This window comes from Sphaeramia orbicularis, chromosome 21, assembly GCF_902148855.1.
Source record: "Sphaeramia orbicularis chromosome 21, fSphaOr1.1, whole genome shotgun sequence".
Lineage (NCBI taxonomy): Eukaryota > Metazoa > Chordata > Actinopteri > Kurtiformes > Apogonidae > Sphaeramia > Sphaeramia orbicularis.
Genome location: NC_043977.1, coordinates 11,575,536 through 11,589,364, shown reverse-complemented (window position 1 = coordinate 11,589,364; position 13,829 = coordinate 11,575,536). Strand labels below are relative to the sequence as shown.

General features: G+C 40.1%; 1 protein-coding gene across 1 annotated transcript; it reads left to right on the top strand.

The window, feature by feature from the left end:
* Window positions 1–1,258: 1,258 nt before the first annotated feature.
* Window positions 1,259–12,726, top strand: arhgap15 (Rho GTPase activating protein 15). The gene is made up of 13 exons (XM_030125163.1): window positions 1,259–1,318; window positions 4,348–4,483; window positions 4,928–5,002; window positions 5,088–5,231; window positions 6,225–6,308; window positions 6,520–6,618; window positions 7,553–7,694; window positions 7,802–7,936; window positions 10,323–10,421; window positions 10,701–10,778; window positions 10,962–11,096; window positions 12,089–12,194; window positions 12,460–12,726. Exons 1-13 carry the CDS (start codon window positions 1,305–1,307, stop codon window positions 12,632–12,634), a joined length of 1,422 nt encoding a protein of 473 aa, XP_029981023.1. The 5' UTR covers window positions 1,259–1,304; the 3' UTR covers window positions 12,635–12,726.
* The last annotated feature ends 1,103 nt before the right edge of the window (window positions 12,727–13,829 follow it).

Here is a 13,829-nt window from a genome sequence, read left to right as displayed (position 1 = left end):
ATCTGTCTTTTAGGGTCTAATGTCCACAGTTTTAGACCACACCAAAGTTCCAGTTGTGTGACCGCAGAGGGTTAAAATGTGTCCATTCAAGGTCAAAGGTCAAAGTCAGGAAAAACTGCAAAAGTCCTGTTTGTTAACCAGGAATCCTTTCTTGGTCAACACTGATTTGAGTCTAATTTACCACATGTAGTGCTACATATGTAGAGCATCAGGACATAATGTCACAGAAAGCTCGAACACCAGAAGGCTTTTCAAACCTTATACTCAACCACCAGGGGGTGCTGACAACCCCCTGAAAAAAGGGCTTGAAACTCCTTAAATACCTCACAAATCACTAATTGGTACCTTTGGGGTCATTTTGAACTGTTTTTAAGTGAATTAAAAAATCTGATCAGAATGTAATTTTTCAAACCGCATTCATACACAGTCCTGGACTGTTTTGGGGAGGACACCTCCAGGGAGGCCAATGGTTTCAGACAGTGGATGCGATTCATATAGAGTAACAGAATACATAGATTGCCTCCTGAACTCCTCGTGCCAAAGGGATCCAAGCTATGTCAAAGACACACACACATTTGTCAACCTTTTAAAAGAAGCAGATTTTTACCCCCTGCTCATTTTTATTTTCAATTGATGTTGATGGAGTATACACAAACATTGGCACTTACCTTGGCCTCCAGGTAGTATGGAATGTTTTTAATCAATACCCTGCCCCCACTAGACCAGATGATGAGCTTTTAAAGCTGTTGGAATTAGGTCTTACCTGTAATGATTTTTAATTTAACAGCAAATACTACTTACAGGTGCATGGGATGGCCATGGGAAAGAAATTAGCCCCTGCATATGCTAACATATATATGGCAGAGTAGGAGCGGACGGTTTTCCCTGAATGTCCAAAAATATCTACTTTGTACTTGAGGTATTTGGATAACATTTTTGGCATTTGGCCGCATTCAGAAACTGAATTCCACAATTTCATGAACATCCACTTTAGTCTTCAAAGGCCAACTTTAGACCATAACTCTATGAAGATCCTGGCATTTGTCATCTTTATTCCAGTAACAGAGTCAGTACTTTACGTTTTACCGTAGTCTGTTTTGGTGCTTCTACCAGAGGAAACTGTGTTTGTCAACTGAAACTGGTAAACGTCTGCTCTGATGACAGTAAGGTTAGAGTTATTTTCTCTCAGGAAATGGGGAGGTTGCAGCAGTTGCAGTGTGACAGACGCTGGTTTGAAGAAACCACGTGATGAATCTTACTTCCTCTAACAGTTGTCTTTTTCCTTCTTGATCAGACACACAGAGATGGCGGGCATTAGGTAAGATGTCACTGTATTCCGTTGTTCTAACTAAACTGATCTTAAATGTGCGGGCTGGGATTCTTTCTCAGGTTATTTGATGTGTATTAGGCCCAATAGCAGGTTGGATTTTTCCACACACTTAACCCTTATCTGTATTAATGTATTTCCTTTTGGCCTCCACTCACTGCTCTCTGATGGAAGAAATACAAACACTCTGTACTTTAATTATAATGCATCTGATTATTTCACACACTGTACATCAAAGGGTAATGACTGTGTTCTTCATTCCATTTTGTTTTTCACGTTGAGGGAAGATGTTTTTTTCAGATTTAATGCATGACTAAGTTGCACCTTCCGCTGTTTAGACACTTTACATTGATTTCCTGTTGCAATGATGTCCTGAGTTCAGGAGAATTTTTCAGCTGTAACAACAGCAGCATTAATGAGGTTTAATGAGTAATAATACTAAACATGTTTAAACCCCCTGTTTATGAGATATGACCATAAACAGCCCAGATTTTAAAAAGTCAAACACATAACTTTTCATTGGATCAGTTTTAGCGTTGATTACTGAACACGTCGTCCTCCTTTATGCCTCACAATGCTAATGCAATGTTACAGTAAACATCATAGCATTTATTTTCCGTCCATAGTTGCATTGATTTTTGTCCAGATCTTGTGCTGATGATGGAGAGTCGGAGCCCTGTGTAAAGTCTTCTCCATCACATATTCCAAAGATTCTCATTGGGGTTCAGGTCTGGGCTCTGGTGGCCAATCCATGCATGAATAGGATGTTTCATGCCCCCCATGGTGGATCTCAAGTCTTGTTTTACATCATTACCCTGTTGTATACTCCATCCTCTTTAAGCTCCATTTTTTTTACAGACAGTGTGATGGTTTCTTCAAGAATTTGCTGGTATTTAGTAGAATCCATTTTTCCTTCTAACCATACAATGTTTCCTGTTATCACTTTTCCATTCTTTCAGAACTACTCAGTCTTCCATAGATGTTCCACTGCAGACTTTAGATTTTGGATTTTATTTTGGATAATATTTAATTAATGTATTTTTTATGATCCAAGGTCTGGACTTGCATTAGAACTGAGCCAAAAAAATGTCAAAAATGTCATATTAGGGCTGTTAAAATTAACGCAGATTAATCCATCATTATAATTAAAAATAATTAAAGATTTTAATGCAATTAACCCATCTGCCAACGCATTTGGGGCAGTTTGTTGAAGTATAGATACCATCGCACATGTGCAAATGGTCAGTTGATCCAGTAGTGACAGGCAGCAGAAAATACCCATAAAGATGGAAGACACTAAACAGCAGGTTGACCCTCTGGATGGAAATATGTGGACAAGAAAAACAAGACGGAACAGTTGACCAACAAAGTATTGTACACACTCTGCAGGAAGGAGTTTTCTTTTCACCAAAGCACTTCCATCTTAAAATACCGCATTAATGCAAAGCATACATTAGTCGGGGATTCTGATAGCACTTCAGCTAACACGTTAAGTGCATATATTCGCTTCTTTCTTGAGTCTGTTTGCTCATGCAAAAATAAAAACGTGATTAATATAAATTAAAAATGTATCATATTGTAATTAATTGAAAATTAATCCACAGCAATCCTGTGATTAATCAGATTAAAAAATTTTAATTGTTTGACAGCACTAATTTATATGTGTGTGTGTGTGTGTGTGTGTGTATATATATATATATATATATATATATATATACATGTATATATGTATATATGAATTAGGGTTACAATTACATAATAAAACATTTATATTGAATATTTTGCAGCTACAGTTTTGAAACCCGGAAATCACGTTTCAACTCACCAAAAAGCATTTACATTTTAATGAAGTCAGTGCTGTTGAAAAAGTGCTATTTTTGCTATTTTCACTTGTACGGCAGGTTTCCCTTTGTCTTAATGACAGACTAAATATTATGAAACCACAGTTAGGCAATTGAGCCACAAACAGGAACAAAACAGGAAAAAGTCCAACCAGCCTCAGACTCACTGTTTTTCACTGATATAATGATTAAAAGTCTTATGAGTTTTATGTAATTCATATATCTGTAGAGGTTATGAAATAAAAGAAATAAAGACAGACAGACAGACAGACAGACAGATAGATAGATAGATAGATAGATAGATAGTTCAGTTTTTGTGTAGATTTGTGTTCAGTGTTGTGATGGCGTTTGAGTAAAAACTGTCACCTGTCTGGAGGTTCTGCTTTGAACTGTCCAATCACACCTGCCTGTGGGTGAGAGTTCAGCCAGCTGACAGTCTGGGTGGGATGAGTCCTGCAGAATATTTGTTGTTTTCTGAAAACAGCAGGAGGTTATAATGTTTTGGGTAGATGTTTGTGGTTGTTCTTTGTGCAGCCTTGGTCTCCCTCAGTAAGGCCTTTTCTGCTGCCAGGCTGTTGCCATAAGTACGAATAGTTTCCACTGAACAGCAGTCAAAGAACAGCAGCAGGTGAGACCCTCAGGAAGTGTGAAGACTGCAGTGTTTTCCACATCAGGCAGTCAGTGTTTTGTGTTCATGTAAGATGTTCCAATATGTGTGTGTCCACAAACTTGAAGGTCAACCCCCTCCAGACCTTCTCCTGTTACTGTCACAGGCTGATGATCATTCCTTTTCCTTCTGAACTCACCGATCATTTTCTTTTTTCTTGATGTTCAAAGTCAAGTTGTTTATTTCACACCACTCTGCTGTTTCCACATCACTGGTTGTACTAACAATAACCAGACCATTAAAACAGTAACAGAGTGTATCTTAGTGCCCTTTGACCTCTGACCTTGTTAATGGGGATTTTTGTTCGGTCATCAGGTGTTACCTTCACTGTCTAATTGGGTTATTATGAACATTTTATTTGGTATTCAAGTGTAGTCAGAAACACTGTCTTCTTAACTAATTTGACACACAGGAGATTAAAAAATATGAAAATATATTTCCCATAATCTTAACCCAATGTTAAATATGACCCAGTGTTTCTGAGCCCAGTGTCTTTATGTTGTGTTTTTCAGAATAACAAACCTTCAGAATGTGAACAAACAGCAGGGATCTGTGCAGCTTCGGGTTAAAAGTTCTCAAAGCTCCGGAGACCGGTCGAGTCAGTCCAAGTCCATGGTTCTGCAGGATTCAGAGCCTCCTCCAGCTCCGGTCAGTAAAAACAAACATTTATTTCACACACATTAATTACAGATTTACTACAAACATTAGGGTCCGTTTCAAATCTCTAACTCTCCTCAAACTTTCAGGAATAATGTTATTAGTTCTAGTAAAGGTTCATTACAGTTTATTTGTGTCATCTTCATTAGTTTTTCAGATGTTGTGCTTGGTTTAGTAATGCCTTATTGAACTGAACATCTTTTTTTGGATCACTGGTTTCTACAATTACTGTCAATATTACAAAAAAATGATGAAAATGTAAGCCTGACATTTTGTGTGGTTTTACTAACGTTAAGTAATAACCTTATTTTGTAAAAGTATGAAACAAATTGATGACGATCAAGGAGATTTTCTGAAATCTGGAGACATCAGGTGGAATTACTCATTGGACATGTCTAAGTGCAGAAGGTAAATTATTTATTGTCTTGTGTTCAGATTTCACGCCATCGCAGGAATCAGTCTCAACACAACGTCATTATGGGAGGAGGAGCGGCGCTGTTCGAACCACCAGTACACTTTCATTCTTTCAAGATTTAATGTGAAACATCAAACTGGTAACATGACTGTTTAGTTTATGGTTTCCCCGTTTTTTCAGGTGAAGGTTAAAGGAGAACACCTGAACATGGCAAAAATCTCAGACGGAAGGAAAAAGCAGCGGAAGAACTGGACGTTAACGTGGACTGTACTGACCTCAGACCAGCTACTGTTTTATAAAGATAAACAACAACAAACTGCTCTGGTATGAAGTTCATGTTGGACGTTCACTCCCCGTGATCTAAAGGGTTAGTGTTAGGGTCAAGGTCAGGGCTAACCCTAACCCTGACCCTAACCCTAACAACTCAGGTTCATCTCAAAGAAGACACTCGGTCCTGAGGAAGACACACAAGACTGGAAAGGGCAAATAATGTAATAGTGTCACAGCTGGTCCTCTTCCAAACCACTACTTAAAGGGGTCACATTTAGCTAAACTTTTATTAGTCCTTGGTTCATTTATTTGTGTATTTGGACCCTAATAGTTCATAAAGTTTGAATTTGAACCCTCCAGGTGCTGCAAAGCTATCTTTATATTCATTTTGGCAAAAATCCAGTGGATTTCTACAACCTGTTTTAATTTCTTCTTAATTTGTTACGTCTATAACTAGTTACACCATGACATTTGCACATATAAGGTCAAGACTTCTGATGAATATTTCTTCAAGTACGACATAATTGTTTGTCAGCAGCAGCAGTTGTAGTCCATGCTGAAAATATGTCCAAACTTCAAGCAGATTAGCTAAAATGTTCAGTTGTTGGTCGAACAGGACAGAGCAGCACAGCTAACAACCTGGAGGGGGCGGGGCGTGAAGTGTCTCATTTGCATTTAAAGGGCCAGCGCTCAAAATTACCTTTCTGATGTCATTAGTCAGAAATAGGGTTGAAGATGGACCTGTGGAGTTGAATTAATGTAGAATTCAGACTCAAGCAGAACATTTACAGTTTATGTAGACCACAGGGAAATGTTTGAAAATGAAGAATTTCATTAAAAAAAAAAAAAAAGCTAAATATCACTCTTTAATGTACTCAATCTACTTTTAGTTGATGTCTTTTGATTGTCGTCACTACTTTCTGTTTCGTCTACACATCACATATATGTGTTTGTATTGACATACATGTAACATCGTGTGTATGTGTTTGTTGGTCGTGGTTATGTTTGATTCTGTCAGTAAAGTCTTTTAAAACTCATTCTGTTCAGAAACCGACCATAGATGAGATTCATCTGAGTGGAGCTGTGATCGACTGGAACTCAGAGAAATCCAGCAGGAAGAACGTCTTCCAGGTAACAGACAGAGACAAACCCACCAGTGGACAGACACTGAATTCTGCTGCTTTTCTCTTTTTTCAAACATATTATTTTCATGTTAATTATTACCATTTTTAGTTTTCGTTCTTAGTACTAATTAGTTCTGGGTTAGGGTTTGCTAAGCCTAACCACCTAAGTCCAACTGTTTCTTCTTTCTGGACTTCCTGCTCTAACTCATGTTTTCCAGATTACAACAAACACAGGCAGTGAGTATTTGATGCAGACAGACAGTGTATCCACAGCCAATAAATGGTACGATGCGATCCGACAGAACATCAGCTCTGCGGTAAGTCCAGCTGAAATACTCAGATGTCACATGGTCTGGATAACATGTGGACCTCCTGTTTGTCTGTCTTTGGGTTAGGCTGTCTGAGTGTCCTTTACACTGTAAGATCGGATAAGTTGAGTTTACTTAAAATATTTGAGTAAACCGGTTGCCTTAAAAAAATTAATGAGTAGTGAAAACTTGAGTGTATTAAACTTAAATGCTGGATTTGAATGGAATTGCTATTTTAAGTACAACACACTAAATGCCAAGTTAATTTAACTTTAAATTTGTTGCAATGTCAATTGCTTTATATGATCATTAACTTTATATCATCAGTTCATTGTACTCAATCCAAGATGATTTAAATTAAAATCTTTTGCAATATAAATTGCTTTGTATAATCATTAAACTTAATATATTGTAGCATGGATTGAATATTGAGAGGAAGTCTGCTCACTGAAATTTGACAGTACATGAAATGCTCTTAACTTGACAAGACATATAGATTTTTATTTTACAAAATCAATCACAGATGAACAGTAAAGCCATTGTTGGGCCTGTGGCTCTCACTCATGGTGCAACTCTACAAAAAAACAAAGACAAATACAAAAAGGCCAATAAACATTGCCATACACACATTAAGTCAAAATTAACACTAACACCACAACCCCACTGAACCCCTGCACAGAAAAATAACACGTTTTCAACAACATGCCCAATACCCACAATGCAATGCGGAGATAAAAAGGTGTGGTCATGACTAAAAGTTAGTGATTTAAATCCATTCAACTTAAACTTTTTTGTACTTTCGACTACGTCTACAAATTAGTAGAATATACTGAACATTTTATAGTAATGGAATAAAACTTAAATCATCTAAGTACATTGTAATTAAAGCATTTTAGTAAATACAAAGTCCGGGCTTACAGTGTCCTGGTGTCTTTGCACTCAGACTAAAGCTGCCGGAGGTCGTCCCTTGTGGAGGTCCAACAGTACCGAGTACCTGCCCAGACACAGCTCCTTACCTGGATATGGATCTGGATCTGCAACTACCTCCCCCAAACCACACAACCAGGCGCACAGACGCTCCATCAGTCAGTCTGAATATCACATGTTTAAGACAAGACACACCGTCCACACAGTCATGGAAACTTCATCACGTTTAAATAATCGTACTGTTGATGCTTGATTTTTTTCGTAGATGTGTTTGGTGGTTCGAAGCTGAAACACAGCAGCTCAGACAGCGCCGACAAGAATGGAGTGAAAAACAGGTTGAAGAAGTTCATCAGCAGACGCCCGTCCATGAAGACACTGCAGGAGAAAGGCCTCATCAAAGGTTTACATCTTCCTTACACATAGGGTTAAGGTTAAGTTTAGAGGGTTATGGGTTAAGGTAAGGGTAAGGGATTAGGGGTTAGGGGTTAGGGTTAGCGGTTTGGGTTAGGGTTAGTTGTGGGTTGGTCAGGGTTAGTTCTGGGTAGGTTAGGTTTAGGGTTAGTTGTGGGTGGGTTAGGGTTAGTTGTGGGTGGGTTAGGGTTAGCTCTGGGTGGGTTAGGGTTAGTTCTGGGTGGGTTAGGGTTAGCTCTGGGCGGGTTAGGGTTAGTTCTGGGCTGGTCAGGGTTAGTTCTGGGTAGGTTAGGTTTAGGGTTAGTTGTGGTTGGGTTAGGGTTAGTTGTGGGTGGGTTAGTGTTAGCTCTGGGTGGGTTAGGGTTAGCTCTGGGTGGGTTAGGGTTAGTTGTGGGTGGGTTAGGGTTAGTTGTGGGTGGGTTAGGGTTAGTTCTGGATGGGTTAGGGTTATTTCTGGGTGGGTTAGGGTTATTTCTGGATGGGTTAGGGTTAGTTCTGGGTGGGTTAGGGTTAGTTCTGGGTTGGTCAGGGTTAGTTCTGGGTAGGTTAGGTTTAGGGTTAGTTCTGGGTAGGTTAGGGCTAGTTCTGGGTGGGTTAGGGTTAGTTCTGGGTGGGTTAGGGTTAGTTCTGGATGGGTTAGGGTTATTTCTGGGTGGGTTAGGGTTAGTTCTGGATGGGTTAGGGTTAGTTCTGGGTGGGTTAGGGTTACTTCTGGGTGGGTTAGGGTTAGTTCTGGATGAGTTAGGGTTAGTTTGGGTGGGTTAGGGTTAGTTCTGGGTGGGTTAGGGTAAGCTCTGGGTGGGTTAGGGTTAGTTCTGTGTTGGTCAGTGTTAGGTTTGGGTAGGTTAGGTTTAGGGTTAGTTGTGGGTGGGTTAGGGTTAGCTCTGGGTGGGTTAGGGTTAGTTCTGGGTGGGTTAGGGTTAGCTCTGGGCGGGTTAGGGTTAGTTCTGGGTTGGTCAGGGTTAGTTCTGGGTGGGTTAGGGTTAGTTCTGGATGAGTTAGGGTTAGTTTGGGTGGGTTAGGGTTAGTTCTGGGTGGGTTAGGGTAAGCTCTGGGTGGGTTAGGGTTAGTTCTGGGTTGGTCAGGGTTAGTTCTGGGTAGGTTAGGTTTAGGGTTAGTTGTGGGTGGGTTAGGGTTAGTTGTGGGTGGGTTAGGGTTAGCTCTGGGCGGGTTAGGGTTAGTTCTGGGTTGGTCAGGGTTAGTTCTGGGTAGGTTAGGTTTAGGGTTAGTTCTGGGTGGGTTAGGGTTAGTTCTGGGTGGGTTAGGGTTAGCTCTGGGCGGGTTAGGGTTAGTTCTGGGTTGGTCAGGGTTAGTTCTGGGTAGGTTAGGTTTAGGGTTAGTTCTGGGTAGGTTAGGGCTAGTTCTGGGTGGGTTAGGGTTAGTTCTGTGTGGGTTAGGGTTAGTTCTGTGTGGGTTAGGGTTAGTTCTGGGTGGGTTAGGGTTAGTTCTGGATGGGTTAGGGTTATTTCTGGGTGGGTTAGGGTTATTTCCGGATGGGTTAGGGTTAGTTCTGGGTTGGTCAGGGTTAGTTCTGGGTAGGTTAGGTTTAGGGTTAGTTCTGGGTAGGTTAGGGCTAGTTCTGGGTGGGTTAGGGTTAGTTCTGTGTGGGTTAGGGTTAGTTCTGTGTGGGTTAGGGTTAGTTCTGTGTGGGTTAGGGTTAGTTCTGGATGGGTTAGGGTTAGTTCTGGGTGGGTTAGGGTTAGTTCTGGGTAGGTTAGGGTTAGTTCTGGGTGGGTTAGGGTTAGTTCTGGATGGGTTAGGGTTATTTCTGGGTGGGTTAGGGTTAGTTCTGGGTGGGTTAGGGTTAGTTCTGGGTTGGTCAGGGTTAGTTCTGGGTAGGTTAGGTTTAGGGTTAGTTCTGGGTGGGTTAGGGTTAGTTCTGGATGGGTTAGGGTTAGTTCTGGGTGGGTTAGGGTTAGTTCTGGGTGGGTTAGGGTTAGTTCTGGATGGGTTAGGGTTATTTCTGGGTGGGTTAGGGTTAGTTCTGGGTGGGTTAGGGTTAGTTCTGGGTTGGTCAGGGTTAGTTCTGGGTAGGTTAGGTTTAGGGTTAGTTCTGGGTAGGTTAGGTTTAGGGTTAGTTCTGGGTAGGTTAGGTTTAGGGTTAGTTCTGGGTGGGTTAGGGTTAGTTCTGGGTAGTTGTGATAATCTGAGTAAACCCAAACAGCATCACCTACAGCTCAGACAGGTTTGCAACACTGAAAACATTTTAACATAGTTTCTTCATATGAAGTTTAATTATTAAAGAAAGGATTTTGTTCAATAAACTGTTTCGGGGATTATTGAGGTGAAGTCAGACTTCAAACCAAGGAAAACATATGGACAGCATATATTTAATCTGTAACCCTAACTGATCATAAAGAGTGGTTTTGTGTCAGATCGGGTTTTCGGCTGCCATCTGTTAACTCTCTGTGAGCGAGAAGGAACTTCAGTGCCCAAATTTGTTCAGATTTGTTTGGACGCCGTTGAAAAGCGAGGTACGTTCACAAACAAAAACACATGACTGATACCACTTCAATAATGTTGCTTTTCCACTTACACTTTCACATCAGCTCACCTGAACTGTAAGAGTTAATGTGTTTTATCTTCTTCCAGGTCTTCAGCTCAACTACATTTATACTTTTAACTCAACAAATTATGTTCAGAATCTTAAGACTAGAATACACTTGAATATTCATAATTTGCTGAATTCAGCCTAAACCTTGTCTGTCGTTATAAATAATTGTGTAAGTGCATGGTTTGAAACTGGTTTTCAGGGTTGGAGGTTGATGGGATCTACAGAGTCAGTGGGAATCTGGCCACTATCCAGAAACTGCGCTTCATAGTGGATGAAGGTCAGTTCAGATGAAACCTGTAAATAACAACATGGAAAATCTACAATGGAACAACAGGTCATGTGTTTTACCATGAACTTCACACCAACAGAATGAATAGAAAACCAGATATAGAAATAAAAGTTTTAGTCCAGAAAAGGCTTCTGGCTTTAGTCTGAAACATGGTGTTGGTTTTGATTCCAGAAGAAGACCTGGATCTGGACCAGAGTCAGTGGGAGGACATCCACGTCATCACTGGAGCTTTGAAGATGTTTTTCCGAGAGTTGCCAGAACCATTATTTCCCTTCAAGTTCTTTCAGCAGTTTGTGGAGGCCATCAGTGAGTAAACCTGAAGAAATCAAGACTCCTGCAAAAGTAGAACTGATTCTTTACTGTAGTAAAAGTGACCAAGTCCAGGACTTGAAATGTTCTCTAAATAGAAAAGTCTAGTCTGTCGTTTCTATCAAACTGAACCTCAGGTCATATTAATCAGATAAAGTACAGATACTTATGTTAAATGCAGGGGTAAAAGGAATAAGTAAAAAAAAAAAACAAAAAACAAAAAACATAAGTATAGATTCCTGACAACTCTGCTGAAGTACAGTAATGAAGTATTTGTACTCCACATACGTCATACAGCATTAAAGTGGTAAATATGTTACTGAACATATATGTAAATTAGTTACAGGTGAAGTATTTTATCAAAAGGTTCAACAACTGAATTTACATCATGTGCTGTTTTTCACTGAACTGTTTATGGTTTAGTTCAGAGAAAGATCACAGAGTTTGGTTTAATCCAGGAAAAGTCAAAAAATTGATTAAAAAATAACTATAATGTTCATGAGTTTGGGTTAATATTCCACTGTGTTCATTGTCTAAACCTCCGACTGTTCATGACTCAGAACGTGGACTCCAGTCACTGGATTCACCACACTGACCTGAAGATTACCTTAACCCTAACCCTTAAGATAACCTTAACCCTGAAGATAACCTTAACCCTAACCCTTAAGATAACCTTAACCCTGAAGATAACCTTAACCCTAACCCTTAAGATAACCTTAACCCTGAAGATAACCTTAACCCTAACCCTTAAGATAACCTTAACCCTGAATATAACCTTAACCCTAACCCTTAAGATAACTCTAACCCTGAATATAACCTTAACCCTAACCCTTAAGATAACTCTAACCCTGAATATAACCTTAACCTTAACTCTAACTCTAACCCTATGATGAACTTAAAGTCAAAGCACAGGCTGTTTGTACCACAATAGAACCTGAGTCATTTCCATTTATGAAAATGTTGATAACCTGCTGCTGTCGTCTGAACAGAGATCAAAGACCCTAAACAGAAAGTTCACGCTGTGAAGAAACTGGTTCAGCAGCTGCCAAAGCCCAACCGGGACACCATGAAGCTGCTGTTCAACCACCTGCACAGGTACAGCACACCTGAGGAACAGGTCAGATGGGTTAGTTAGTCATCCTGAAAGTGCAGGTTTATGGATGAACCAGTGACCAATCACCTCACCTCCTCACATTTAGGACAGTGTTCCTTCTTCACTTGCTGTGGTGGGGTGGGGGGGGGGTGATGGAGGGTGGGCCTCAACTGGTTTACTTCTACTTCTGTACATGGTCTTTTGACTGAAGGTGTCTTCTGTTGTAAAATCTGTGTACTGGATCATGTTCATTCTTGTGTTCCTCAGAGTTCTGGCCTATTCCAGGAAGAACCTGATGTCCACTCAGGGAATCAGCATCGTGTTTGGCCCAACACTCATGTGGCCTGAACTGGATGCAGGAAACATGGCGGTCAACATGGTCTACCAGAACCAGATCGTGGAGTTCATCCTCATCGAGAACAGTGAGATCTTCAGTCTGTGACCGGACCTGATCATCTCATGGACTGTGTCTGTCTCCAACACATTGACAGCAAATGTAAATGCTACATTCCTCATTAAAATCCCTGACAACCATTCAGCCTCCGACTGCTGCTGTCAGCACTTCTACCAGGTGACTATTATCACAGGATCCTGTATTCTTTTTAAAGGGTACCTGTAGTGAGTTTTCATTAGTATCTATTTCAAAGATCACTTATAATCCTAGCAGTTCTGTCGGTAACTTACATTTTATCCCATTAGCAAGTCAGCGTTGTCGAGTACTAAGTCACTGCTCCGTCAGTCAGACATGGTCACAGACATGTTAACTCTGTCATGGGCTGTTCCAGCACCGGTACTGACCCAGACTGGTTGTATTGTCCCATTACCTGGGCTGAGATGGACTGGATACTGACCCTGTACAGCAGACTCCAGTCTGAGATGACATATTATCACCCAGCGCTGGGTCATGTCTCTAGGACAACGGTGGAGTGGAAAGGTTACAACTGAACAAACAAATGCCAACACATACTTTAACTCAATCGGATTCCTAACCCATATGATCATTTACCCAATAATTTTGACCGATGTATGATAAATATTAATCAAATGTCCAGTAATTTGATAAATACTTAGTTGTACTCAAGTCTATATGATCAATGATACAATGAGTGTGGGTTAATATAGACTCCCATATCTTTAAATATTGTCTTCAAGTCTTTTCAGACAGTTTTTTTTTTCATAATGAATGATACATTAACACGTATGTTTTACTGAATATAGTCACTTACTGGCCTGTGTTGTATTTACACAGTACAATAGTAAAATACTCTTATTTTAAGCTCCTTGTTTGATTCTTTAATAGTTTCCATCTGGTCAGAGGAGAACTTGCTTTGGTGGAACCTTTGGATCAGCTTTTGGTTCATTTGTACTTTGAGTGAAAAGGATGAGTTCAGGGCCTCAGATACCAAAAAGAGAGTGATAAAATCCACACATACAAGAGATGTGAAGACTGGACTTTATTCTCACTGTCAGGAACCTGCGTTTCTCACAGGATAAGTTACAGATATTAACTAACATAAAGACGCTTTACTGTCCAACATTTGGTTCTCAAACTGTAAAACAATTCAAACTGAGCCAATCATCTCAGCTGAACAACTTTAACGCTGAGCCTTAAACTTTAATAAACCCTTCCTGTTTGA